This window comes from Podarcis raffonei, chromosome Z, assembly GCF_027172205.1.
Source record: "Podarcis raffonei isolate rPodRaf1 chromosome Z, rPodRaf1.pri, whole genome shotgun sequence".
NCBI classification, from domain to species: Eukaryota; Metazoa; Chordata; class Lepidosauria; order Squamata; family Lacertidae; genus Podarcis; species Podarcis raffonei.
In genome coordinates, this window is record NC_070621.1 from 11,156,844 (window position 1) to 11,184,035 (window position 27,192).

At 40.4% G+C, this 27,192-nt stretch overlaps 1 protein-coding gene, 1 long non-coding RNA gene and 1 pseudogene across 18 annotated transcripts in view; 1 reads left to right on the top strand and 2 right to left on the bottom strand.

Moving 5' to 3' along the window:
* Window positions 1–20,012, top strand: part of LOC128406945 (uncharacterized) — a 38,005-nt gene extending 17,993 nt beyond the window's left edge. For 2 of the 8 annotated variants that reach the window (XR_008328659.1, XR_008328656.1), the window contains 5 exons: window positions 9–124; window positions 776–871; window positions 8,987–9,038; window positions 9,472–9,595; window positions 16,264–16,480. This is a non-coding gene — a long non-coding RNA (uncharacterized LOC128406945). The other 6 variants (XR_008328662.1, XR_008328661.1, XR_008328663.1 and 3 more) reach the window with 6 other exon arrangements.
* Window positions 1–27,192, bottom strand: part of RALGPS1 (Ral GEF with PH domain and SH3 binding motif 1) — a 216,473-nt gene that overhangs the window by 10,412 nt on the left and 178,869 nt on the right. For 5 of the 10 annotated variants that reach the window (XR_008328655.1, XM_053374839.1, XM_053374837.1 and 2 more), the window contains exons 13-16: window positions 10,809–10,935; window positions 9,789–9,940; window positions 8,376–8,427; window positions 2,070–2,150 (exon numbers count right to left, since the gene is read on the bottom strand). Coding sequence is in view for 9 of the 10 variants with exons in the window: in XM_053374839.1 (XP_053230814.1) it covers window positions 2,070–2,150; window positions 8,376–8,427; window positions 9,789–9,940; window positions 10,809–10,935 (412 nt within the window). In the remaining variant the exon portion in view is untranslated. Of the gene's footprint in view, window positions 1–2,069; window positions 2,151–8,375; window positions 8,428–9,788; window positions 9,941–10,808; window positions 10,936–14,529; window positions 15,302–18,736; window positions 18,842–27,192 lie in introns of those variants that run through there. The other 5 variants (XM_053374841.1, XM_053374843.1, XM_053374844.1 and 2 more) reach the window with 5 other exon arrangements.
* On the bottom strand, window positions 5,173–5,268 carry LOC128407042 (uncharacterized; annotated as a pseudogene).

Consider the following 27,192-nt stretch of genomic DNA (forward strand, 5'->3'; position numbering starts at 1 on the left):
AAAACAAGGAGTCTTCTGCAATTATACTTCGAAGTTGAGCATATATAACACAGCAGACTGAGTGAATTGCTTTGGAAGGAAACTGGTTTTTGTACAGCAAACTGACACCTGCCATTTTTACAAGGTAAGTTTATCTGTTAATGGTGTAACAGAGGGTGAGCTGTTATGATTTGCCACAGTCTGGAGCCTTTGCTGCAAATTAACAAAGAGTCTTTAAACTGATTATGGCTGAAACACTTATGGGCCAGAGCCCACTTCACAAGATGTTTGGAGTATAATTCTGAGTGTCAAGAGAGAGAAACACCACACTTTTATGTGTAAATAAGCATACCTGCAATATCTCTTAGAAATCTATCTTACCATAGATATTCACTGAGTATCGTAGCAAATGCAGGGTGTATACAAATAGGATTTTTTGGAGATATTTATCAGAAAGTTACAAATATATAATGAAATGAAAGCAGACAAAATAAGGATTGAAATGGAAAATGCTTGAAAGAGATTATTTAGAAGGCTTGCATATCTGCTCACATCACCTTTGCTAGATTTCCCCCCAAAGGCTGCACCAGAAAGCAAGCCTAGCGAAAAAAATCAGTAATTATGAAGAGGAATAGAAGACAGTATAAGGAAGAATAGAAGAAGCCATGAGAAGGTGCACTATAAAAAACTAATATTTTCTTCTGGGTAACGTTAAACAAACTTGTTAGAATGACTGCAAGATAATTTGCGTCAGTGTACTATTTCTTTCCAAGTCACATTTCTTTGCTTCCCACAGATATCAGTTCGATTTGAGGAGTTCTACAGGTGGAACTATGGGACGCAGGTGGCGTTGTGGTCCAAACCACAGAGCCTAGGGCTTGCCGATCAGAAGGTCAGTGGTTCGAATCCCCGCGACGGGGTGAGCTCCCGTTGCTCGGTCCCTGCTCCTCCCAACCTAGCAGTTCGAAAGCACGTCAAGTGCAAGTAGATAAATAGGTATTGCTCCAGCGGGAAGGTAAACGGCGTTTCTGAGCGCTGCTCTGGTTTGCCAAAAGCGGCTTAGTCATGCTGGCCACATGACCCGGAAGCTGTACGCCGGCTCCCCCGGCCAGTAAAGCAAAATGAGCGCCGCAACCCCAGAGTCGTCCGCAACTGCACCTAACGGTCAGGGGTCCCTTTACCCTTACAGGTGGAACCACAGGTATCAAGTTGTTTAATTACTCTAAGAGTTAAGTTGTTCTGCTATTCTTTTGTGTAAGAGGGTACTGAGGCACTTGGATTTTAGACCCCCTCTGTTTATTGAAGGAAATGCATGGTTTTTTAGGAAGTCATCAAACAGCAAACTGAGTTGTGATGAGACTGGAAAAGGAAGCATCAACTTGAAACCCAGTGTAATTCATTACATAATAAGATAACGAAAGTTAAGCATAAGAAATAGAGCTTCACCACGTGTATGTGTATTATTTAAACCAGAAACTGCTTTTAAAAATGAGAACCTCCCTTTAAATTATGGTATGATCCTATGAAAGCTAAGTTCTGTTCATTTCAATGGGACAGATAAGGTGCAGTGCTTTAATATACATATTCACACACACTCTTAGGTGGGGCTCTCCGTAAGTTCCCAACCAAGGTTCTTAGCAATTTATTATGGCTTTGCTTCAGCTGTTCTGCAGCATCAAAATGCTCCTAGAATATTCACTGGGCCCCAAGTTAAACATATGCTTAATATGCTTCCATTGAAATCAATGAGGCTTTAAAAGTGTTTAACTTTGTGGTGGTGCCGTTAATTACCCTGCATTTCTCAGTATGATAAGGAAGAGGAACAGTCAGCACTTATATGAAGTATATTTATATGCAGTGTGGTATATAAATATGGTGAGGCTTATGAAGGTGAAAGCATATGAATGAACAATCTTCTTACTCCTGGCAACTCTTATGAGAATGGAAGGAAAGTCTTTGCACAGATGGAAGGAAACAATGAAAAAGCTGTTGAAAATAAGCTCTCCTAATTAGCAAGAGGAAAACAGACTGAAAATAGAATTAACACCACAGTCTAGGGAGAGACACACCAACCAACCACCTAATTGTACCTGTAGACACAGCTCCGACTTCTGGGAGAATTCCGAATTGGTACCCGCCAGTTGGGCCCCAGCGTGGCGTACAACCGACCCCTGTTTATAAATTTACATGTAAGTTCTTTTCTTATAGTGCAGGTACTGTGGTAACATCCAACAAAACAAAGCATACAAGGAAACATGGGACACACATGTATTTGATGCTCTCAGTAATTGGAGAGGTGTATTTAGTGAAGGGCTGAATGCCCATTAAATAATGCTCATTTTAACACATAGGAACAAAGCAAGTAATGCTGAGCAAAAGAATATGGGGGCAAGAATCAAGTGTCTAAAAAGGAATTCAGAACCGATCTTTGTGATGCTGCTTCCATCTCACTGACTTTTGTAATGTTTATTGATCTTCTGAATGGGAATAAGAGAAGTTTTAGGAAAGTAGGATTTGTCCAATCATATCACAGTGCAAAGCAGAAGAATCTTTAGAAATAAAAACATTAAGGCACCACCGTAAGAACAGCTCTAGATGATCAGAACCAGCTAGGAACTGATTGCAGAGCATATGAAGTAATAATGAAGAGTATACTTCTAACCACACAAAGAAGGATACATTTTCAGCATTAATGAATAACATTAGCTAGCTCCAAAAAAATCAAGGTTTCAGGGATCAGGTGCGGTTGCTCACAAGGAGGCTGAAGCCCTGACATCTCTTTGAAAACATTACTACTGGGGTCATGGATAAAAGTGTTATTTAATGCAATGCTTTGGCCCAGCAAAAAAAAACACGTTTGAAGAAAAGATGAAGCAATCTATTTGGGAAGACCGACTTAGTCTAAGGGCCCTGAAGATTAGCCCCAAGCCTCCCCATCCAGTCATTCCTCCAACTCAGTTGTGATGGCAAAACTTTTGGCTGCTTAGCTGAACCCTACTTAATGAAATTGTGCATGTTTGATTAGGTGAATGGGGCATGTGACTTTTCAGGAACTAAACAAGATCCTTTAATGTTTGAATGTGAAAAGTATGCTATCATGAGCAACTAACTGGCTTCCATAGTCTTCAAACAGTTGTACACCTAAGTTAGTGTGGCACAACAAGCTCTAATGGTATCATTGCACAAGGCATTCCAGTTATTCTGCTAATATGCATACACATGATGCCAAAAATGTGAATCCTTGTTTTTTCTGGTAGAGTCAGGGGGCATTCTTCATCCTTTAAGCATGTAACAGCACAATCCCTTAAGGTGGGACTCCAATAAAAGAAAATAATTTAAAGACCTCAGAACCCTCTGAAGAATTATCCACCCAAATGCCACAACTGCTAAGGAAAAAGAATTGATTTTACAATATTGGACAGCCTATGTGATTGCCCTGTAAATTTCTTCCAGAGAAAATCTACCCCAGGCAGCAACCATGATAACTGCCCCCTTAGAGAACGAACTGTAATCACCTGAGGAAGGGTGCTTTCCCAGGGAGGGAGATGCCAATTCAATGAAGACCTTCAGACTTTCTAAAAACCAAGGTCTTGCTCAAAAACATGCCCAGGGTCCTAAACACATCCAACCTGTTTTCAGGTTTTCTTGTGCAAAGTTCAGACAGGAAGGCAGAATATGGAACATATGGAACAGTAAGTTGACTTTGGGCAGAAAGGATGGGTTTCTCTCAGCACAGTTTGCCAAGATAAAATAAGCCCAAATGTAGGATTTATTTATTTTTTTAATAGCACCCTTAGCTCTAAAACCAATGTGGTGAGGTATTGGCTAAAAATAAAGTTCTGAGAGAACCATGTTCATAATTTCTAATAGGTGGCTTCAGCAGAGCTGACAGAACCCAGCTGAGGTTCTAGTTCAGGAACAGCTTGTCTGCAGACGGATTCATCAGCACTACCCCTTTAAGAAAGTGTTTTATGTGTGGATGGCTGCAAAGGTTATCCTTTATACCAGAGATACTGTTGAGAACTGCTGTCTTTTCAAAGTGCTGGTCCTGAGATATTTCTAGTCTGTTCTGTAAAAATTATAGAATGGACTGGATTTATGATTACAGCAGGCTATAAATCTCTCCAGGAAGACTTGTAACTTTGAACAAATGCTTAGATGCCAAAAGAGTTATCAGAGTAGCAAAAACAATTTAGCCACTTTTGCTTAACATCTATGCTGCCAGCTAGAATATATGCAGTTGCTGTTGAAAAAATGGTCTCTGGGACATGATGTTCCAATGTTGTTTCATGGACATTTTGACTAGCTTTGAGAACCAAGGCCTTTTCGACCAGTGGAGTTCAATTGGTATAAATACCACTTTTCTTTCATCTTTCTGAGGAGCATAGGAATCAGGGTGAGAGAAGAAAAAGGCACACAGCTGGCCAGTCTATGTATTCTGATTCCACATACTGGCATTGTGATACAAAGCTTCTGACCTGTCTGTCTGTGGGTCTCCCAAAGGGCTGTGTCACCATTTTGAATATTTGAGTGTTTGGACTCCTGGATGATGGTCCTGCTCAGTCATTCCATACCAGGTTATATATGGCCCAAACAATTACAGTGAAGGTCTCCTTATGGAGAGTGTGTGGCTGAGTAACACCCTCCCCTTGCATCCCACTGTTATATGTGTTTGCTGAACTAATTGAATAAACACATGGTGACCCATAGGTTTTTCTAGAAGGCCAAAAGAGACAGTATGAAGCTCCAGGAAGTTGATGCTGTGTTGGCTTTCAGACTACTCCAGTTGCCCTGAGCCCCATGTGTGCTCCCCAATCTGACAGAACTGTGTGTGTAGTGATCTTCAGCCAGGTTATGTGGCCAAACTCACCCCTATTCTCTAACAGCCTATTCCCTAACAACCACCTGTCCAGTGACTTCCTCACCCTGCCTAGAATGGGAAACAATCAAATCTGGCAAGTGCTTTCTTCTTGAAAGGAAGGGAGGATGGAATGTAGACAAAACCACTCCACAACATTCTGTAATTGGACTCTCAGTCCCAGGGAGAAGTCCTCAACTTCTTTGTGAAAATTTCCATAGTGGTAGCCTTTTTTTGTCTCTTTCAGCAAAGACAATCAAAAGCTTATAGTAAACTCAGTTCTACTTAGAGTAGACTCACTGGAAGTAATGAACCTAAGTTAGTCATGCATGTTAATTTCAATGGGTCTACTCTGAGTATGAAGAGCAGGGACTATGCTAATCTTCTCTGTATTGCTCCAATTTTAGTTTATGTGCTGCCCAAGCAAGCACAAAAAATATGGAATGGTTCACAAATTTGCATGTTGCTCACATTTGCCCTGTGGTCCATCTGTGTCAGGAATCCAATACCTTCAGGGTTCTTTTGTCATCTCCCTACCTTAAGAATTTGACTGTATCTAACTATCGGCATCTGTTTTCCAAAGCCAGATTAAATGTTTTCTGTTCTGAAGTGCTGAGGGGAAGATTGGCTGGTTTCCCATACTAAGACAGGCTGTGCCCATGTTCCCAGGGTGTTGAATGTATGGAACACATTTTATTGCATTGTAGTCTATATAAACGGGTTAGAAAGCATCTAATCAATCTAATACTAACAGAACAACCGGGAATTGCTGACTCATTTCATGTCAAGGTTCTCCTTGAGGATAAGTTTGATACTACTACACTGGCTGTAGCAAAATTCCTCTCGGAGGCAGTAAAAATCAGAAACCATTATGTATAGGCTAAAACTCCTATGTTGGCTAGCAAGGCCAATTTTACACCTTAATAACTGTTGATATTTACTATTGTTGTACTGTGTATTTTGGGTGTGTAGACAGCAATAAAGCAAGATATGGGAGGATGCGGTGCAATCCAATTAGTTCTTAAGGCATTTACTACCCTTGCTCATTGCCTGAGGGCACCTAGGATTTGTGGTCTGGGCAAGGTTGAAACATGAAACTGCCTTTTAAATGCCTTGCTGGATAGCATCTTTGTAACAGAAATTGGGTATGTGCCTTATCCCCTCTTAAATCAGAGAAAGGCAGAACAAAGCCTGAAGAAACAGTTCTGATTACTCCAGTCTGAAGAATCCACCCTCTGGGCATCTAAAATAACTCGCACCTTCAGGGGGCTCTCCTTGACTGCATGTTACCTGATGCTGGCTGGGGGGTGGGGGGAACAGCTGCATCTCCCACCATTTCACTGCAAGGCAGCTAGGCTAAAGGAAAAGGAACCAGGCAAGGAGCTCTAGTAGCTCCGCTCGAAACCCGTACACCTGCCTAGACCTGAGGCTGGAACGTCCTTTGCTCCCCGGTTTTGATACCAAAACATATGCCTCCAGCTCCAAGCATCAAATTGAAGCAATCTATGAGCTCCTTTCCTGCCCTGGTCATGAGAAAAAGGCAGTGGAGGGGAGGGAGAAGCCCGAAGGCACACCACAAAAAAACTTCCCTGTGTTACCTGTAATAGGCTCTACCTAGGATATATCAGTTGGGGAGAGATTTTTTGTGGGGTAGGGGTAGGGGTAGCATGCTTAAATGTTCATCAGACTGTTGAGTTCAAAGAAAATCTAGCTTCTGTGTTGCTAAGCAGGACTGCACTGGGTGGTTGGGAGCCCTTCAGCAGAAGGAGTCAATCAGCAAGCTGTACCTGACTCCTTACAGTGTGGGAGATTCTGTTTGAGGGGAGAATATCCCTAGCACAAGCGATGTAGGCTACAATGAAGGCATTTCTCAGAGGTGAACATTTCAGTTCTCCTGCCCTTTTTTGCTAAATTTCTGAATAATGGCATGGCCAAAATTTGAGATTTCCTAAAAATAACAAATACCAATGTATTATTATTTTTTAGTTCATCAGTTGGAATAATGAATCTGGCTGTGTTGAAGCTGCATAACTTAATTTTGTAATGTGTTCTTGGACACTGTGTCCCTTGTATCAATTTCTTCTATTCCTAATTTACAACTATCAACACACAGAACTCAGGCAAACAGTTTCAATGGAAGACCAACCCTCTTAAGATTATAAATGACATTTTCTATCCTGACTTCGTTACTCACACAAAAGGCTCTAAACTCAAAAATATAATATTTGCTTTATCTAAGTGCAACTCTCCCTACCTTTGCCAATTTACTGCACTTTAAATAAGGACACATTCAGCAAGAAAAAGAAAACCTGAATTTTATTTCTTGAAATAGGATGTGATATCATGTACAGTATAATAAACAGAAGTACTGTGCACCCAGTAAATATGAAACAAGATGGTGGCCATACCCTCCTTGCACTATTCTGAGAGTGAGAAACTACGATCATTGCGCTCCATGAAATATTTCTTGCATCCTCTTTTAATATAGTGCCTGGTGATTGTAGGCATAAGAAATAAGCATCACCCCAGAAAAGGCATAAAAACATATTTTCCCCAGCAGGTGTCAGTGAAAGTATTGATGGAGGTGTGCTCCTGCCACTGTGTGCAGGCGGGAGGGAGGCCCATTCCTAAGGGTGACTGGCAAGATGAGGTACCAGAATCTGTACACTTTACTGGTGACCTTCCAAATGTTGTTTGGAAGGATCAAATCAGCAAAAGAAGGATCATTATGAGAGAGATATTTTCCTGAATAATTTCTAACACATCATTTTACTACACCTTTTTCCAGTGTGGAAAGGACTCAACAATTTTGCTCTTATTTATCTCAAAGCTCTTTTGTTGGAAAATTTTGTAGCTTAGTAAATAAAGTTGTGGGATTTCTCAAGGCCACTCAGTCCATTTGCACTAAGGCCTATCAAGTCTGAACTGGACCAGATTTCACCTCTGATATCATGTGCTAGACAAAGGCAGATGTATTTGGCTTAATTTCTTATGAGGAATTAGCTATTCAACATAGTTGAACATGATTTGCTTAATGAAAATGGGGCTGTATTTGTGGCTTTCTAAGAAGGTGTTGTAAGCAGAAAGGGTATGTGGACTCTGGTTTATGACAAAAGCCCAATATTGACAAGTTAGATCAGGAGTGCTCTGATGGTGTTTCCTGCTTGGCAGGGGGTTGGACTCGATGGCCCTTGTGGTCTCTTCCAACTCTATGATTCTATGATTCTATGATTCTAGATGTCATGTTTTCTTATTAAGGTAGGTTTGAAAAATGTTTATTTTATAGCTTGATGGGATAATAAGAGCTAAATGTAGTGTAGGAAGCACAAAATATAGGGGATATACACAGTGAATATTTGGAGCGACAGAGCTTCCACCCAACCTCAGAATGGCTGCATTTATGGCCACAAATACCCTGCAGGACCTGATTAATTCCTTGAAGTAAACTGAAACATGGGTTCAATACATATAAACTACAGTGCAACCAACATCTTATACCACTAATTGAAGGTTATTTATTGGCGAAGAGGACACTCACCTTTCAAGTCCTGAAGAAGGCTCCTCACTAAATTCTGAGCTTTCACTGCTTCCTACAAAACAAAAGGACATAGGGATCTGTTAACAAGAAAAAGTAAATGCAGAAGAAGTCCACTTGCCTTAGGAAACTTCCAGAATACACCACAGAAGCCAGACTTAAGAGGCCAGAGTGAAAGTGATGTAAGAAATTGCTCCTGGGGAAAATGTTACCCTGACCAATGTAGCACTGCAGTTTTCTAGGTATAAAATATTTAAAAATTGTCCTTCAGTTTTTATTATCTTCACACAGCTGCATGTTGTATAGTACCTTCTGATTAACACTGCTACATCACTGATTAAACATAATCATACCAGCCAAAGAGAAAGCACAAACACCAAATATATGACTGATTTCCCTTTAGTCAAGACACAGGACAGGTAACATGAAGCAGGTGACGGTGCCATGACAAATCAGCCTGATGCCTTACTTCTCCTCATCCTCTTATTACTCAATCAGAGCTTTTTAAACCAGTAATTTCCCATTACATTTACTCAAAGGCAACTTAAAGTTACCAGTGTAACCAATTCATTTGCTTTTCCAAATTTGGACTGTTTGGATTTTCTTTTGTTCAGGTGCTCAGTAAAGCAGCAGCCACCACAGCAACAGAAGATTCCCAAATCCCAGGTTGGTTTCCACTGCAAAGGAACTGCACAACATGACAATGAACTGTGATGGCTGATCAGGCAATAGATGACAATGGCACTTTTTCACATTCAGGTTATTAAGTGATAAGCACAGTGCATCATGCATCCAACGAAGTAGGTTCTTGCAAACGGAAATTCATGCCCTGGGAACCAGCCTCTAAATCAGACAGGTTTTCCTCAGTGTCTAAATCAGAAGAGTTTTTACTCCACTAAAATCCACACTGAAAGGTGCTGGCCATTAAACACCCCTCAAAATAGCTGTTTCTTTCCTAACAGCTGATAATGTATTTTATCTGCAGCCAAAGTTAAACTTTATGCTAAGCTTTGTGAAACACCTTTCCACTTCCTACCGAGACCATTCCTACAAGTAGCTTGTGCTCTCCTGGCTTCAGTAGCATTTCTCTATTTTACAGAAGTGCTGCCACAACTCACAGAAAAAAAACAATACTGAAAAAGAACTGAGTACTCCCTATGACACAGCTGCCACAATCTAGCAAGTTACTTCTTGATAGGAAGACAGAGACAAACAAGAGAGAGGTGAGTCATGTGAGGTTTCTAGGCAAGCAAAAAGCAGATCTTCACTACTTTTAAAATGTTTCTCTCCAAATGACCAATTACTGTTAGTCCTGAAATTATTATCTCCTGATTCTGCATTTCTAGGAGCCTCTCTGAGCTTCAAAGCAGGCAGAGAATCAGTGAGACTTTTGTATCCAAACCATTGAATACTTACCTATGGAAATACCATTGGTGAAAACAGAGTTTAATGTGTTGTTTCTGACAGGACTGTGGGACTCTAGCACACTGTCATCCAGCAGGTGGCGTGGTTTCTCTGTTGGGAACGTTGCGCTTTTACTTTCAACTACACTGAACTGACACATCATACTGGAAAATTGGAAAAGGGGAGGGAAAAAGCAAAATGTTCTTATGTAATCTGATAACATCCATTTATTCCCTGCTTTTTTTTCCACATGGACATCATCTCACTGTATGAAGATCATAAATGTCTGCAAGTCCTAAGTGGAAGGTAGCTAATGGGACCTTTAATACGCTCCTCATTGGCTGCCTGATAATCTATTTAAGAAGTGAGGTCAAGCAGCCTGTATAATTAAGTGGTTATTGCCTTAACATAGGATGGGGATCTGGGAGTATTCAAGTTCTTCCTCCGATGTTTCTACAAAAGTTGCTTGGTTACAGTGTTGCAGGCCATGAGATTCAATAGTCCTGAATTCCTATCCAAGCAAATTCAATGAGATGATGCTGGGCAAGTAATAAGTATTAATTCAAAGATTCCTAACAGTGGTAGAATAAGTAGAATGCTGGAAATCTTATCTGAAAAGCTGATGCTTCCCACTGTGTTGAAACTTCCCAAATCTATCGGTAAAACTTATTTCAGAAAGCCTAGGTGAGGCAGAGGCACAATTTATTTGGCCTGTAAATTGGAAACTAAACAAACAAACAAAAATGGTATATCTGGTGATATACCAACTCCCACAGAGTTTGGGGGTAAGAATGGCACTAGAATTTGTCTAAAAAGGCAGAAAGTCCAGCACTTGCAAGATAAGACAAGGAGGTTCTGAGGTAGATGTTTTACTAGTAATGAGTGTCACTCCTGTAAGATTAGAAAAGGGGAGTGGGACCACTGGGAAGAATATTTCTGCTCTCAGTGAGTTTTCAATTGCTGAATTAAACCTTAATGATGTCTGAGTAAACTGTAAGAGCTGAGAAAGATGATGCAGATTGGAACACCCACTTGTTTCCCAGGCTGTGACTCTTCCTGTGTCGTGGTACAGGAGGAGTTGGCAGGCTGGCTGCCACCGAGGCATCAGGACAAGTTGGTCTCCTGCTGAACCTCATAGCTGCTGACACCTCTGACGGACCTACAAAATAGACACCAATTAATGCTAAACTGATGCTGAGGAAAGACATTGCTAGGTGTCATGTTATTTGCTTTTGGAAGAGCTGAATGACCCTGTAGAGACAGATGGAAAGTATGTGGGGGGGAAAGGAAGGAAAGTGGCATCTGCTTAAAGACGATTGTCATTGACGTCAAATGGTAGGTGCTTCCCCAAACACTGCTTCTGGCCTGCTGGAATTACACCATCCATTCCTCTTAAGAATCTATCCAATTAAACAAAAATAGCAATTTGTCATCAAAATTATGTGCAAGAATAGTTTTGAGACCAAGTCCCACACAAAAAATACTGGCTTTTCTATTACTTTAATGAGACTTGTCAAAAGCATACATACAGAGCCAGAACAATACGTTTTTTGTTAGAAATCTTCAATTTCTAACAAAAACATATGCTTTGAGTTTGGTTTGTAACCCTACCCGTCTGTAAACAGTTTGTTAGTATTGACTTGTAGCATGAGTATCTATGGGAAACGCAAGGATGTTCCATGTAAATCACAGCCAGACAGATGTCAGCTCTGGAACTTTGAGAAGGTCTTTGTGCCAACAAGCTACACATTTTTAGCTAGCACACACGCAAAGCAACAGAGATGGAACAGAGTTATCAAGTTTTTAAGTGGTTTCCTCAAGTTGGCTGAAGATAATTCTGTGTGTGTGTGTGTGTGTGTGTGTGTGTGTGTGTGTGTGAATGAGTGAGTGAGTGAGAGAAAGAGAGAGAGAGAGAGAGAGAGAGAGAGAGAGAGAGAGGAGAAACAGAATTAGCTATAGGTGGCTGAAGAATTGCTACCAGATGGAAACAAGATTGTCTCAGCTGAGACAACAGGTCCTAAAGCAATAATGTCCAAGGAATGGAAAGAGAGTTCAGCTCCTACATATTATTGACATTTCAGACTCTGCTAAAAAGCTCCACGAAAGGACTGGTTTCTATAGGGGCTTTAGGATTTAGGCAGCTGAGAGGAGAGGGGTAAGGACTGCTTCAAGTCTTCTGCATATCCTACAGTGGAAACAGTACATATATGAAAAAGGGTGAAACCTGGACATAGTGCAATGATCGCTTGCATCTATACAACTAGGTTTATATACACTGAGAAGATGGGATTCACTCTGGCTGACCAAAGCCTGTACATGTGGAACAGGCATGCATGGAATCAACATGTGACAAATATAAATATGGGTTTGATGCTCTTGCTATATGAAAGTACTATCTGAGTAGGAATTTTTGCTTTAAGTGGCCCAAAATCACATTGGTGGGTTTCAATTTCGGCAGTGATGAAGTGCATCAGAGTAAATATATGTGAACCTTAATCTAAAACTAACATTACACTGCATCTGGTGAAAACTTGGTTCAGATACGCTAATGGCAGGTAAACCATGCATGAAGCAGGGAAGTTGGGCAAGCATGTTTCCTTAAAAAAAAGTTTGAACTCTGGGATTCATGGCATTGACTACAGTGAAAAAAAGAGCGGCAACTCTTTCCCACAGAAGAAAGAATGTACTGACAGATGTTGGATGCCACCTAGTGAAAGTAGGGTACTATACCATACTTATATTCTATGCCCAGTCTCCAGTCTGGAGTTACAGAAATATAGAAGGCATAGATTTCTTGTGGAAACTTACTTTTATTTTCTTTTTATTTCTCAAAGTCCTAGATTTTAGCTGTGCCATTGGTGAAAGCAAACTAAGCAAACCTTCACATTTCCAGGCCTTATATTTGACACAAAAAATAAGCAGAAGAATGAAAGGCCTGTTTTGGAAAGGAGGATACAAAACTAGTGTAAGGATCTAAAGTGGAGATGGAATGAAACCTCTTGGACATTTCTATGCTACAGTCACTGCAGAAAAAGAAAGTGTATTTTATGTGTTCTTGTTCTCTGTCTTTCACTCACACACACATACACGTGACTGAAGCAGCTTCTTGCATGTCTGCCCTGGTGGATCAATAAGGGTTTGAAGCACTCAGCACTCTAGAAGGGTGAGTCACTTTGGCATTATGCAGTTTCTGAGAAGGCCTTATATTAAAAGGTCAAGAACATTTTCCAAAAATGCAGCTCTGCTCATTTCTTGTCCAGGGGTGTAACCAGAACCACACACTAGAAGTTGTTGCATGAGAAACACTGTCGTGTGTGTTTGTGTGTAGAATTTTGTGTACTAACTGCTGCTTCTCAAAGTTCCATTGGTTCAGTCCTGCAATATAAGCCCTTAGACATTCTACTTCAGTCTTGTTGATACCATTGTAGCAGACTGTCAGTTAAGAGATTATGAATCCATTCTGAAGCCTGTCATGGTGGGAGATATGGGGCTAGTGAGTGGAGTGAGGAGAATTTATCAAAAGATGAGTTCTGGGACAACTTTGTGGTACATTTTCTAAATGTAGCACTTGGTTTCACCAGGATTTTACTAGTCACACTTTAATAAAGGAGAGCATTTCCTCAACCAAAATCTGAGAGCACACTTCAACATGATCCCTATCTCTTACATAAGATTGATGACCAGGTGTCTGAAAGTATTGTTTACATCCCATGTGCATAAACAAAAGTGAAAGATTGAAGGAGACCTTCAGGTGCTATTGTGATCTGAATCTATGTTACCAGTGAGTCCCAGCATGCAATGCATACCCATAAACAGTTACGTTGCTAATTTTCTACAAATGAAGGCAGCGATCAGGTCCATTTTTTTTGGTATTTTTATTCCACTGCCACACAGGAAAGTATAAAATATGTTAAACATTTGAGTGGTATTGATGCTATACAATTCAGAATACACAAAATAAAAGCAAAACAAACAAACAAATATTCACAGAAAGCCAAGCCCCAAAGGCAACAGAGTGCCACTGCTCCCCATTATTGACAATAATACATCACTGAAAGCAATATCAGTTCCACTACAGTATCCTGAGGCCAGTAACTGGTTAACAAACATCTGCTCATTACCTCTGCATGCAAAGCCAGTGCAACATCCTGTTTTTGTGCAGAAATCAATGGAAGTCAACCCTATGACTTGATTTGATGGCAGTAGGCAAAGAGATGGAGGAGGCAGCTGAACACAGACAAGCTCAGCCTACAACTGCATTATTCAAAACAATGCAGTTAAAACAATGAGCTTTCCATGGCACCTGAATCAAGGCCCTTAAGTTTTCAACATAGATCAGCTGGTGACTAAACCAGTGGAAACTCAGTGCTGACCCAAAGTAAACAACTAGTTGCGCGGTCAAACCCTTTCTATTGTATAAGGGATTAGGTGGTATGATTTGTTGCTTTACTCATAATCCAATTGAAACACTTTGGTTGTTCTTTTTCTTATAAATCAAAATGCTGCTTTTTTTTGTTTTAGATCTTTTGAGAAGTTAACCCTGTTCTGGGTTTACCGAAATCCGTTGCTCAACCATAGCAGCAGACCACTCAATTGAGAAATAAAATTTATTTGCTACATTGTGTAATCTCTGTATTCACACTAATCTCTGTAGCTCCTTTTCAGAGTTACTGGTCTTATTGACAGAAGTTCCAGCTTTTAAATACACGTGAGAGCAAGTAATTTTGGCTGCTTGTTCCCACTAAATGATGTCAACTGCTACCAAATACTCCTCCTGTTTATTAGTTCCCCACCCTATCCACTTCATGTGCATACTATTAATGTTCATATACCTCCCAATGAAACAAATGATGTCTAGCATGATTTTCCAATCACTCGGCACAGGAATACACATGCTTGGTTTTCATTATTTCTTTACATTATTGTCAAGATGACACTGACATATACACTGAAATAACATACAGAAGGTATTAAAACATTATTACAAACTGTTTGGGGAACTTGAGAAAAGCCCAGCAGAAGCTGACGAGTGCTGTTTAGAAAGCTGTGGCAGGAACATTCGGAAAAGTTGACCACGTAGCTTTAATATCCCCAAGGATCTCACTGTTTTTTCCTTTGCATAATTTTTCCATGAATAATCATTCAAGTGCTATAAACAAATGGTAACTTATGCAATCCTTTATTAGCACATTAAGCCTCCAGAGTGTAAACTTTTAGTTCACTAATTTTGCCCTAATAAAACGAAACAGGAGCTGATAGATCTCAAGCTGATGAAATGACTGAATGGGGAGCCACAAATCTCATAGTTTGAACTGAGTAACAAGCAGAAGACATTTTAAGTTTTTAAAGGAACTTTTGGGTTTGGTGCATAAAAGTGTTATTGATGCTAAGTTGGGTAAAGGTCTACACAGCCTATGTGAAATTTGGCCAGATACTTACCTACTTAATTGCTAATGTAACCATAACTCTGGGCCTGGTTAAGAACCAGGCACAAAACAGACGCTTAAGAAAATCAGAGAAGAAATCTGTCAAACAGAAGAAAAATATAAGCATGTTGTAAAAAGGGTTAAGCCTTTAGCTCTGGCTATTGCAAAATCATAGTTTTCCTTGTTTCAGTGTTTTGCTAAATGCCCACTAAAGTCTATTAAAATGTACAATATGTGGAAAGCCTGCAAGTTACATCTGCTGTGTTGCAGGCACCAAAGAGAGACAAATAAAAGGAACATGTTTGGTGTTTTTTTAAAAATCAAATCAAATCCCTGTTTTGACTCTAACTAGGCAGTTCTGTGAAAGAAGATGCAAAGAGATGACCAATGAAAACAACAGGGAGCCAGGAAGATACATTTTAGACTGCCACAGACAGTCATCTCTGCTTGAGGGACAAATTACATTAAATGCATTTTTAATTAGGAAGCTTAGAAATGGTCACATTTCTTTATTTATAAAAAGAAGGCATAGGGGTTGTAATCTGGATCAGGACTATGGTGCTTCTCCTCCCACCCCAATTTTCCCTTTGGAAATTGTCGCCTTGGACTGCTATTTCATTCTGAAAGTCCCAGTGTGTGCTCTGAAGGCACAGGAAGCTACCACCTTTGCTGATGCTAAGCCAGTCTGGGTTTAGTCAGTGCCTGAATGGAGAGCTCCTGGGGGCCATAGGTATGTTACCTTGGATTCCATGATTGCAGAAATGAGGGGTATAAATGTAAGAAATAAACATTTGAGTTCCATTCTGCCCTCTTTAAAGAATCTTATGGTACAGCATATGAAATAAGGCACACTGGGTAATAAATCAGTTACAAATGATAGCAAACACCAAAGTAGGCTCAGTAACTTAGAAACATTTCTCCCCTCCATATTTCTACTTTCTTAATATATAGCAGCATTAAGGTGGCCACCTATCCACTCTGGTTTCTGAGGGCTGCTAGTTCTGTTACATTTTTTCAGCACGTATCTCTATTGTATATAACGTTATGCGTTTTTTTTATAGAGATATGTATTGCAGGTAATTCCTGAAGAACGGAGACAGCCTGTACCTGTACAGAAGAAGTCCCTTTGTGATATGCGAAGTGCTCCTATACATCTATACATGCTGAAATCTGAAGTGTGATACTTCTCAAATCTTTAATTTCAAATAACTACAAAGACCTAAGGCTTTAAAAAGTGGATGACATCATTAAATAAAGATCAAGCTATTTCATTATAAATTCCCCAAAGAGATAAATCATTGTTAGTTTACAGAAAGCATTTCCTTCCTAATGTCAGTGTCCTTCATGGTTTTGCTCCCATAGGAAAATTTACTTTGTCCAGGGAAAAAATGACAAAATGAAACAGCCTGTTATTGTGCCTCAGTTTAGCCTTGACCAGCTTTAAATATATCCTCTTAAATATGTTGCCCAAACTTCATCTGTTATGTTCTTCTACCAAACACTGGAAAGTGCCTTACTGCTCAAACAAGTGGACATTTATGTGGCAAACAACTAGACAAGTATCACAATAGCATCCCACATGTCACATACATTTAAAAGAAAAATGGTACCTTCATTTATATTTTAAAACAGCTTCATTTTGGCTACAATTGAGCTCTAGCATGATGTAACAAGAGGTGTAATAGCTTAGCAGTTGTATCAGTGTGGCTTACAATCTCCAATTAATATACAACATTCACATTAATGTTCATTAATTGCATGTACGAATGCAAATTTTAAGAATTTTTTTACCAACAAGCAGGACTCAAACACAACAGCATTCTCCCACATGAGATTCCCTGTAACTGGTATTCAAAGTTACCTTCAACAATGGAGGCAGAAAATACTCATTGTAGCTAGTAGCCCTTGATAGCTTTATCTTCCATGGATATGCCTAACTGGCTTTCAACACCATCCAAGTTGGTAGCCATCATTACCTCTCAAAGTGAATCCCATGGTTTTACTATGCACTATGTGGCGGCAACTGGCAGTGTGTGGTGGAGGCAGGGGGCCATGGGAGTTTATTGGGTTTGGCACCAGGAGAGGGATCCAGTGATTTATGGGGTTTGGCACCGCCCATAAGGTAGAAGCCAGGCCGAGTGGAGGAAGAAGGGTCAGAGTGATCTGAGACAGAGAGAGGCACACAGGAAGTGTCGGAAGAGGAGGAAGAGATTGTTCAGGCAAGGGATGGGCCAGCAGACTCCTTACCATTCCCCACCCCACTGTTTCCTAGTACCAGGAGGGGTTTGAAGAGTGAACAGCAGTGATACCTTTTATGTAGGAGATGCCTCAGGTTGCACACACCCCATCAGATGAGGGTACATAAGCGGGGGCATGGTCTCACTGTTGTTGCAATTACTCCACAGGCACAGACTTGGAGAAAGCACCACTGCCATACTTGCTCACAAAGCAATTTCCACCTCTCCTCTATTCAGAACAGAAGGGAGGAAGGGTTCCAGTCCAATGAAATCTGGGCATATTTAAGGGGTCATGTTCAAATTAGGAGTGGCTGGACCAGTACAAACAGAATTTGAGAAAGAAAATGAAAGTCTCTCATGCTTCATGGATTTTTGAAGGGATATTTACTGAGACCTTTTTGGGTAGGCAAACTGGTGCCTGTCATTGCCATGTTGACAACCCTTGGCTTAGCGAAGATATAGGTTCAGTCACCAAGGGGAGGGTAGTTGAATAGCAGGAGGAACTAAGTTTGCCACCAAGGGTGGGGTGCAAAAGAGGATTCTGAGTTTTTATGTCTGGTGAAGGATTTTAAGTCTTCAGTAATGCTAATAAGTAACTACCGCTGGTGGTGGCACTGCCTTCAGTTGCAGCATGAAGCTTTCTTCACCTGGGCTTAAAGCAGACAAATGAAATTTGTCAATAAATTTGGGAGCAGATAAAAACAATATTCCAAACCCCCAAACACAGAGAAATAAATCAAATGGGCATCTGTTAAGATTAGGAAACTACTGAAGTTGTACCACTGTCAGCGCCAGAGATGGGAGGAAGGGTTCTGATGGACATTTCATTCCTGTCTCTTTAATGACTACCAGAAAATAAGCTATCAAAGCCATAAGACCAAAATTAAGAACAGGCATGACAATTAGGCACTTCTGGCTTGCAGTAAATGACTTGCTACTAAAACATCCACAACAAAGCTATTTACTAGTATCCAAGGTTACATCTAACACAAACTGCATAACTAAATGTCAGACTAATTGTTTACGTGGAAAATGATGTTTTCCTTTGAATCCAAAATGAAGGAAGTTCCATCCGGATTACGTCACCAGTGTAGTAGCCTGACTGGCCAAAGGAATATAAATGCACAAACATCTTTGCTTATTCTCTCTTTTCATTTTTCTTCTTTTTAACTCTTATTTTGCATGTACTCCAGATCTAACAAAGTGCGCTCATTGCAAGCTCGTTCCAGGGTCAGACATATTGAGCATGACTGGGCCAATTTCCACCTCATTACAGTAATGTAATTCCTCTGACTTAAGGGAGTTGCTCTTCTGCATTCACAGTGGGGTAATGGAAACGAGAATGCTCTTGTCGGGAAGTATTATGGGGCCTCAACAGTGATGTGGTTTCACGGAGTTTAGCCTGAAGAAATTGAAGAAACAAAAGGATCTATTTATGGCTGGAGCACTGCCTACTGCCTTGAAAAGAACATGACCTGCTTGACCTAGTCCTTCACCTCTCAAATAAACACTACAGTGTATGTAATGATTGGCCATTTTCTTCTATCCTCCATGATTCTTCCTAGAGACTGTATTGGAAGTTCAAGGGTCAAACAGTGCCAAGACCTAACACACAACAGTCCAGACTATGGAATGCTTCACAGATAATGCTTTACCTATGGTGAGATAATCTCTACAAAGGGAGGGGTGTGTGGAGAGTGTACACTGTCTTTTGGGTTGGATTTTTATTCTAATCACAAGGACATGGATTGTGATGCTGATGCAGACCCTGGCTTCCTGGGTCATGTTTTTGCACCTAAATTAATACTTCTTTCTAAAAATATACAGTAGCTAGTAAATCAATTTTAACTTCATCACTGACATTATTTCTGTGTAAGAAAATAACTTGTGTGAAATGAGTCTTATATGTACTGTATCCACTAATATGTTTGGTTTCTTAAAATGACACTGATCATATTGAAATGCATACAGCAAAAATGCAAAGCAGGTTTGCATCAGACCAAAATGCATTACTGAGGAACACGGAAAGCTGCTAGAAACTTAATGGTGAGGTTTTAGGAATGAGGACAATTCTTTAACACTTTTCTACATTTAAGAGCTATCAGATGCTGGGAACATACACAATTTCTGCTCTGTATTACGTTAAAACATTCTCTGGGAAAAATTATTGAAGCACATGTTCCAAAACAATCCGTCTGCTGGCTATGGTGCTCATGTTGGACATCTTTTCGTCTACGTTACAGGAACACAGATGGCTTTTTTCATCATAAGAGACTTGATTGGAAAATGTGAACAGTTGAAATATTTTAAATGCTGTCCAAATAGATATTGTCTCCCAGTCCTCATGATTCTGTGGCACCACTAAAGAACTTAAAATGTCCCCATTAGAATTCTACAACTTCTAGAAACGTAGGTACTTTGTACAACCCTGAATTTGAAAGCTTTTTACTACATATAAATGGTACTAATAGGCTAGTTTTACTCTATGGGTTGCATTCAGAATTTAGCATGAATGGTGGCAGCAGAAACAGAAAACCAGCCATCAATATAAAACTACTCTGTTGTGAAAAGTACTTCTGTCTCTTGTCCATCACTTGGTCTGATTTCTGGAAAGTTGGTTGGCAAACAAGCGGACAGCTGGTTTGCTCTGACATGTCAAAGCCAAAATTGTCGAAGAATAAAGCTGTATTGACTGAGTTTCATGTTGTCACAGGACACTTCGCAAGAAAACCACATTTCAATGAAATGATCTTCAGTGGAGTAGGAGCAGGCATTTGCTAAAGATGGGTAGGAACGAACCCTTAATTCTGCAGTCATCAGATGGCCAACATACAAACTTCACTAAAGAAAAGGAATCAAAGAAGCTGCTGCTCACCTGAATGGATTATGATAACTCAGTTCATTAGCACTACAGAACACCCCATGTGTGACCTCAGCACAGACATTTTATTAATAATGATGATAATAATAATGTTATTACTGTATTTTTGTGTGTATAAGATGCTCTCATGTATAAGACAACACTTTTTTATTTTAACACAAAATTAAGAAATCAGTATTTTAAACATCAAACAGAATAATTCTGGTGGGAGGTGGCCCAAAGTTTGGATTGCCATATTTCAAGAGGCTTAGCCTGGGCCACCTAGGTCACCTGCATCAGAGTCTGAACCCAAGCCCAGGCCACCTGCGCCAGAGCTCAAACCCCTGTGCATTCACCATCCATGTATAAGACAACCCCCAATTTTTTACTATTTTTTTTAGCAAAAAACATCGTTATTTATACCCTGTCCATCTGGCTGGGTTGAACCAACCACTCTGAACAGCTTCCAAAGCACATAAAAACAAAATAAAACACCAGACATTAAAAACTTCCCTATACAAGGTTGCCTTCAGATGTCTTCTGAAGGTTGTAGTTATTTATCTCCTTGACATCTGATGGGAATAAATGATAATGATAATGATAGTGATAGTGATAATGATCTTCCTTTTCAACCTTCAACTTTCCCATGTCTCTTTCCTTTGGTAGCTTCCTTTTTTCCAGGCTAATGAGTCTATATGCCCCTATGCAGTCCTGACTGGCACACACTGCTTTTTATTTAGTACCAGAAACCCAGTCTTTTTATTATTTCTGTGAAAGCTCTTTGTCTTCTGCAGTATGAGTAAGATTACAGAAAACAGTTTTCATAATCAGGTAGCCCTGGTGGACTGAAGGAACCACTGCCAGGGTTGGGGGGCAGAGGGAAAGAATAATTGTGTCTCCTCTAAGCTAAAAACAGTCTTAGTGGAATGGAACTTTACTGAACAACCCTCTCTGCTGAACACGTACTAACCCCTGTCTTTCAGAGGACTGTAACTTGGCTGACCCTGGGCAGAATTTCACACATGCTGCAAAAGCCAGTACGGCTGATGTAAAAGGGACACGCTGACCCTACCACGTTGCAAATCTAGAATCCAAAGAATGGAGACAATAAAGAAATCCCCCTCTCTTCATTTTTAGTAGTGATTGAGATAAGCTCCATGGTCCAGGATATTCCAGCATGAACTAAGGGAAAATTATGAGCCACTAAAAATAGGGATTTCTAATAGAAATATCTTGGAACACCTTAACAAAAAATGTCTGCTCCAGTTCCAACTATACAATGTATTGACCACACTGAACGTTTTTGTTGCTGGGGCAACAGCTGAATTTTTTGTGTTTATTTAGTTGTCCTCAGTATCACACCACACAAGCAACTCTGCTTAAACAACTTGGTTCAGGAATGCATTTAAGCTTCAGAAATGTTCATTTCTTGATCTGTTTAACAACACTTTTATAGTCCTATAAGTGCTTCTTGTTTAGTGGGCACTAACACACATACGTATGAAAAACCGATGGCATTTATTGTATTATTGGCAGCAGATTAGAGCTTTCCAGCTGGGCAAGGACCAAAAGGCAGTGGTGAGCCTGTCAAAACTGCATGCTAGAGCCAGCCTCAGATGGAAAACCTAATGGAAGAATGGAGCTACAGGAGTATTTCCAAAGGCCACTGTGGGCAGCCTTCAACTAAACAAACCTACCTCCCCGCCCCCCCGCCACAAAAAGCTTATATGGGAGAGACGTGGGCCTGATCAAGCCCAACCACAACAGATGCTACTGAAAGCTTATGGTGACAAAGTGATAAAGCTCACAGTTTGCAAAGAATCTGTTCTTCAGGAATTATTCAGTATCATTCACTTATGTGACAAAATAAACACTCATCCTGTTCCAAAGGATTTTGATCTCAAAGAGATGGATGATAATCTTTCCTGGATACAACAATGTCGAAGGATCCTGTTTTGCATCCAGCTCAACATTTCTTTCTAAAACTTTATTTTTTAAATTTGAACTTTCTTTCATCATTCCTATAATGCACGAGGACTATTTTAAAAATAAATAAACAGGGCCAATGTGGGCCAAACTACATGTGATACTAGAGCAATAATTTTGGTGCTTCTGACATTAATTTTCTTTTTGTAAAAACAATTGCAGAACCCTTAGTCTGTGGTCTGAGGGGTGGGAGATAACTGCTGCTGCAGCCTGGTTCAGATCACACCCCCTGGACTATTTAATCAGTGAATTTAATTCAGTTTGGGACTTAATTGGCACTTTGTGTTTCTTTTACCAGTGTTGAATCAACATAGCTAGTAAGTTTTGATAATCAGTAACAACAATTGTGAATGGACCACTTTTTTGCTCTCTTGAATTCATTGGGGCCATGTATTTCCATGATGCAGACCTACTGCCACTCCATGTATTTCAGGTCTTTGGCTCCACTGAACTTTTCTTATTTGTCTCAATGTATTAATCTCTATCATGGGTGGGGAACTTTCTTCATCCCAATGGCCATATCCACTTCTAGGCAAATTTCCATGGGCTGCATGCCAGTGATGGGTGGGGCCAGAGGCAAAAGTGAATGTGACACAGAACTGATCAGATCCTAGCCTCACAAAGCAGCTCAGGGAAGGATGTCATGTGCCCTTCAATCCCAACTTCATCCTTGAGGGGCAGGGATTGAAGGGTGAATGGTGTCCTTGCACCACCCTGCCCAAGCTGGGGGCGAGAGGATATGATCAGAGCCCTGTGCAGCTTTGCAAAGCTGGGATCATTTTAATATTGAAAAAGAGGATGTGTCCAGGAAAGAGAGGACATATTGCAACCCTACAAATTGTTCTGATTAGTAATTATGATAGCGATAAAGAAGGGCCTTTGGGTGAGACAACTGGCATCCTGGCTTAAATATATCGGGGAAACCCATCATCTTCGCTGCCAAGTGTAGGCGATTGGGTAAGCTGCATTGGGATGTGGAACAGTGACCAGAGTGTACCCCAAGAGGAAAGAGAAAGCCTGGAGGATTCCAGGGAAGCTGGAGATTGCTTGAAGAGGAGCTGTTACTGTGTTTTTAAATGTGTCATGTTTCTATGATCTACTTTGATGTTGTGTTCTGAATACTGTTAGTAACTTTTCTTTTATTTCTTGCATAGCTGTGGAAAGCAGTCCCTTTTGCTGAAGGGGTGATGGTGTTATAGATTTTGGAGGGACCCTCCTGAACCCCAGAAATTAATAAATGGTAGCGTTTTTATTATTTGGGATGTGAAGGGAGAGATACAATCTGCAGAGGAATTCCTGAGCTAGCCTATGCAAAATGACCTGGCCAAGCTAGTGCCATTAAGAGACAATACAGGGTCATTGAAATCTATTGGCAATGCAAGAGAACTATCCTCCCTCCTTGCCCTGAGGTGTGAACAGAGACTGGGGGTTTAGAAGGTTGCTAGTGTAACTGGGTTTAGAGGAAAAGAGAGTTTTTAGTAGGGTGTTCTGAGAAGAAGGAGGAAGAATCCATCTTTGGCAGGCTGGCTGAAGGCTGGCTGCACTGCTGTGGGGGGACAAGCCTCTCATGAAATGACCATGCTGTATGATCTGGACTCCCTCCATGCAGGTGTAAATAAGTGAATATGCTATATTTCTTAAAGCTTCAACAGTGTCTCAGTTCTCCAAAGGAACACAGACCCCAAGGGAGTGCCTGGAACCCCATGGACTCTTGCCACTGCTCAGCAGAAAGAGGGGGACGCACCCAACTTTTGTAACATTATGATGATCTAAAAGCAGCAATGGATTGTACGAAAAAGGAAAAGGAAAATGTGGCAATCAGAAGCAGACACATTTTGTAAATTCAATGATTTCTTCTTACAAAGGAATATGTTCAAATAGTTCCCACTGAAATACAAGACAAACTCATACAAAAGCACCTCTAAACATCAAGTGAAATCCTTCTCCATATCTTACATGGGTACTTCCAAAGCAGTTAAACTTATTTCTGTCAATATGGCAAAACACAAAGCTGGCACATCAATGACAGTTTTGAACAGAAACTGCCTTCAGGATAATAGCTGGTATATCAGTTTGCATGTCCTGATTTGTTTAGTCTGGTTTAAAGACATATTTATACTACCTCTCGTGTTCCAAAACGAACTTCTGAATTAGGGAATTAGGAACGTTGTGCATACCACATTCCTCTTGTCCATGCATATCACAGAAACAGGATACAGCACAGTTAATTTGGATACTTCAGTCAACTGGCAATTACAGGGAGCTGGGTATCACTTACACATACTTAAGAATGCAAATGGAAGCTTGTGAGGAAACACTGAAAATGAAGTCAGCAACAATTCAGAAATCTATTATTTCAACCCGCTGCTCATTATGAATTCTAGATTCTAGAATTCTAGATGTCAGGAAAATCTCACAGATACCTGTTTCAAAGGGGGGGAAGTCAATATGCATATATTGTGAACTTTGTCATGAATGGAATTAAGCAATTTCAGTAAAAATAGTCATGATATTTTTATAGAGCAAACAATGAACAAAAAGTGATTGTATCTATAGAATTATCTTTGCAATACTTCACTTCCACAGGATGGGCAATCTTCAAAGGTGTAGTTTAGGAAGAGGACTTTGTACAAACCAAGACCCTGAAGCTAGCAGTGAAGTTGCAGAATAACTAGTCAGTATTTGATTTTTAAATTGATAGGACCTGTGTCACTGCCTAGAAATCACACTATTTAATCTAGATGTCAGCAGTGGGAGGTAACTATTGGTGCCACATATTAAGGTAGTTTGGTAACTTTCTTTGATAGCATCACTATCTACCCCCAAAATTGCAAGATTTTGGCCTCTAGTCATAATGCGGATTTTTGAGGAATGTTTTGACTGTGCCTAGCACTTCACAAATGTTGCTAGTAATCATTACAGCAATCTTATCAGGTAGGTCAGCATTTGCGGAGAAGAGGGGATGGGAATGAGGCTGAGAAGCTGTACTTTGTGTTTGTGAGTTTGTGGCTAAGGCTCGATGATTCATAGCCACTATATAACACTCACACACATAAAAATGGTTCTTGAAAATGCAGGATTTACTGTCCTTTGAGACAGGGAACATTCTTGTGAAAAGTGACCAGTCATTCTGAACTAGATTACAGCTCTCTGGTTTACACAAAGATGTAATCTGTGGAGCCTTACTCATAAGATGTTTTTCCTGTATCTCCATTTGATGTACTGTGGTGGGAATATTGCAGAATTATCCTGAGGAATGTACAGTGGACGCTCGGGTTGCGAATGTAATCTGTGCGGGATGCAACCCGCAGTGGCGTTTCTGCGCACGCGCGGGTTGCGATTCGACGCTTCTGTGCATGCGCAAAGCACGATTTAGTGCTTCTGCGCATGCGCCAGAGCCCGGAAGTAACCCGTTCCGGTACTTCCGAGTTTCGGCGGGTGCGTAACCCAAAAAAATGCAACCTGAAGCGTTTGTAACCCAATGTATGACTATTCGAAGAATCTAGTGGTATCTTCCATTGCATTTTCTATGCCATGTACTGGAAGTAATTTTACTTCAAGTCTGCCAATTGCATTTATCTATTGCATGCCCTATGGATGTGCATGTTTGTCCAGTTGCATAGACCCAGAAGACAGATACTGTATAATTCAAACAAACTATGGAAATATTGATAGGATGGGATACTATCAGCTTAACTGCAGGAGCAAAACACTTAAGAAGAGCATGCCCTAACATATCAGGCGTAAGAGGTGTGTCCTATTACATAATGCCTCAGCACAAGTGAAAGTTAGCTAAACTCATTGCCAGTATTAAGTCTACTGAGAAAGATACAACAGTATGAACACATCAGCATGGCAACATTTATACTGCACACTAAACCAATTTAACAACGCTGATTTTTCATGCAAGAACCACTTAGACAGCTCTCAAAGAAAGAAGAATTTAAATAGTTATAAACCCTGAAGGAGGCATGTCATGGGAGATTGCCTTGCTTTCTGATTTGTTGGTAGGGGCTGATAAAAAGGTAAATGTATATAATCAACCTCAAGCACATCAAACTATGGTAGTTCACACGCCGCACTGCTTTTGCAGGATACAGATCCTTCTGTAACTCTGCAGGTGGCGAGATTCCTGAATGCGGTTATCTCACACTCAAAAACCACCAAAAAACAACAACATCAAAACTAATCGGACTGTTATGATGAGAGTGTATGTCGGATTTCGTCTTCAGTTTTCCTTTTTCTGTGATCCGTCCCTTGGAGCTCTCCTGGCCCCAAGCTGTCATTTGGCTCTGCTCAATGACCCACCCTTGCATCGTGGTGTTCACCTTCTGTTGTAGAATATATCGGTTTTTATGTCTCTGTGTTTTTATGTTTGTACATATTTTATGGGCTAATAGCCGTAAATAAATAAAATAAAAATAAAAACTATGGTAGTTGCAGAGCATTCACTTCTACCCCATGGCTATGTTCCTTTATACAACAGCAGTTTGGGTTTTTAAAATCATCTCCTGTTCAAACCAGTGGGATGCACAGTGGAAATAAACCTAACAACGAGGCTCTGAATCAATGCCACCCAGGAGAACTGGTCTCTGGCAGTCTCCATGGGGGCTGGTGAGGTGGGCTTGGCTAGCTAATCTTGCCCCTGTGCCAAACTGTTCTGGCCAAGCCCACATATTTAGAAACAGTTCCATTTTATCGTGCATGTTTGTGTGCATGTGAGAAAGAGATAGAAGAGAGAGAGAGACAGAAACTGGATTAAAACTCTTACCAATTTACCATATATATATATATGAAAAACTTTTACATGTTCTGACAACCTATGCTTCTAGCTACTCTCTGTGTGGTTCAGAAGTTTGTTCTACTTCTTCAAAACTACTCAAGCTGAACTACTGTATTTTTCCGTG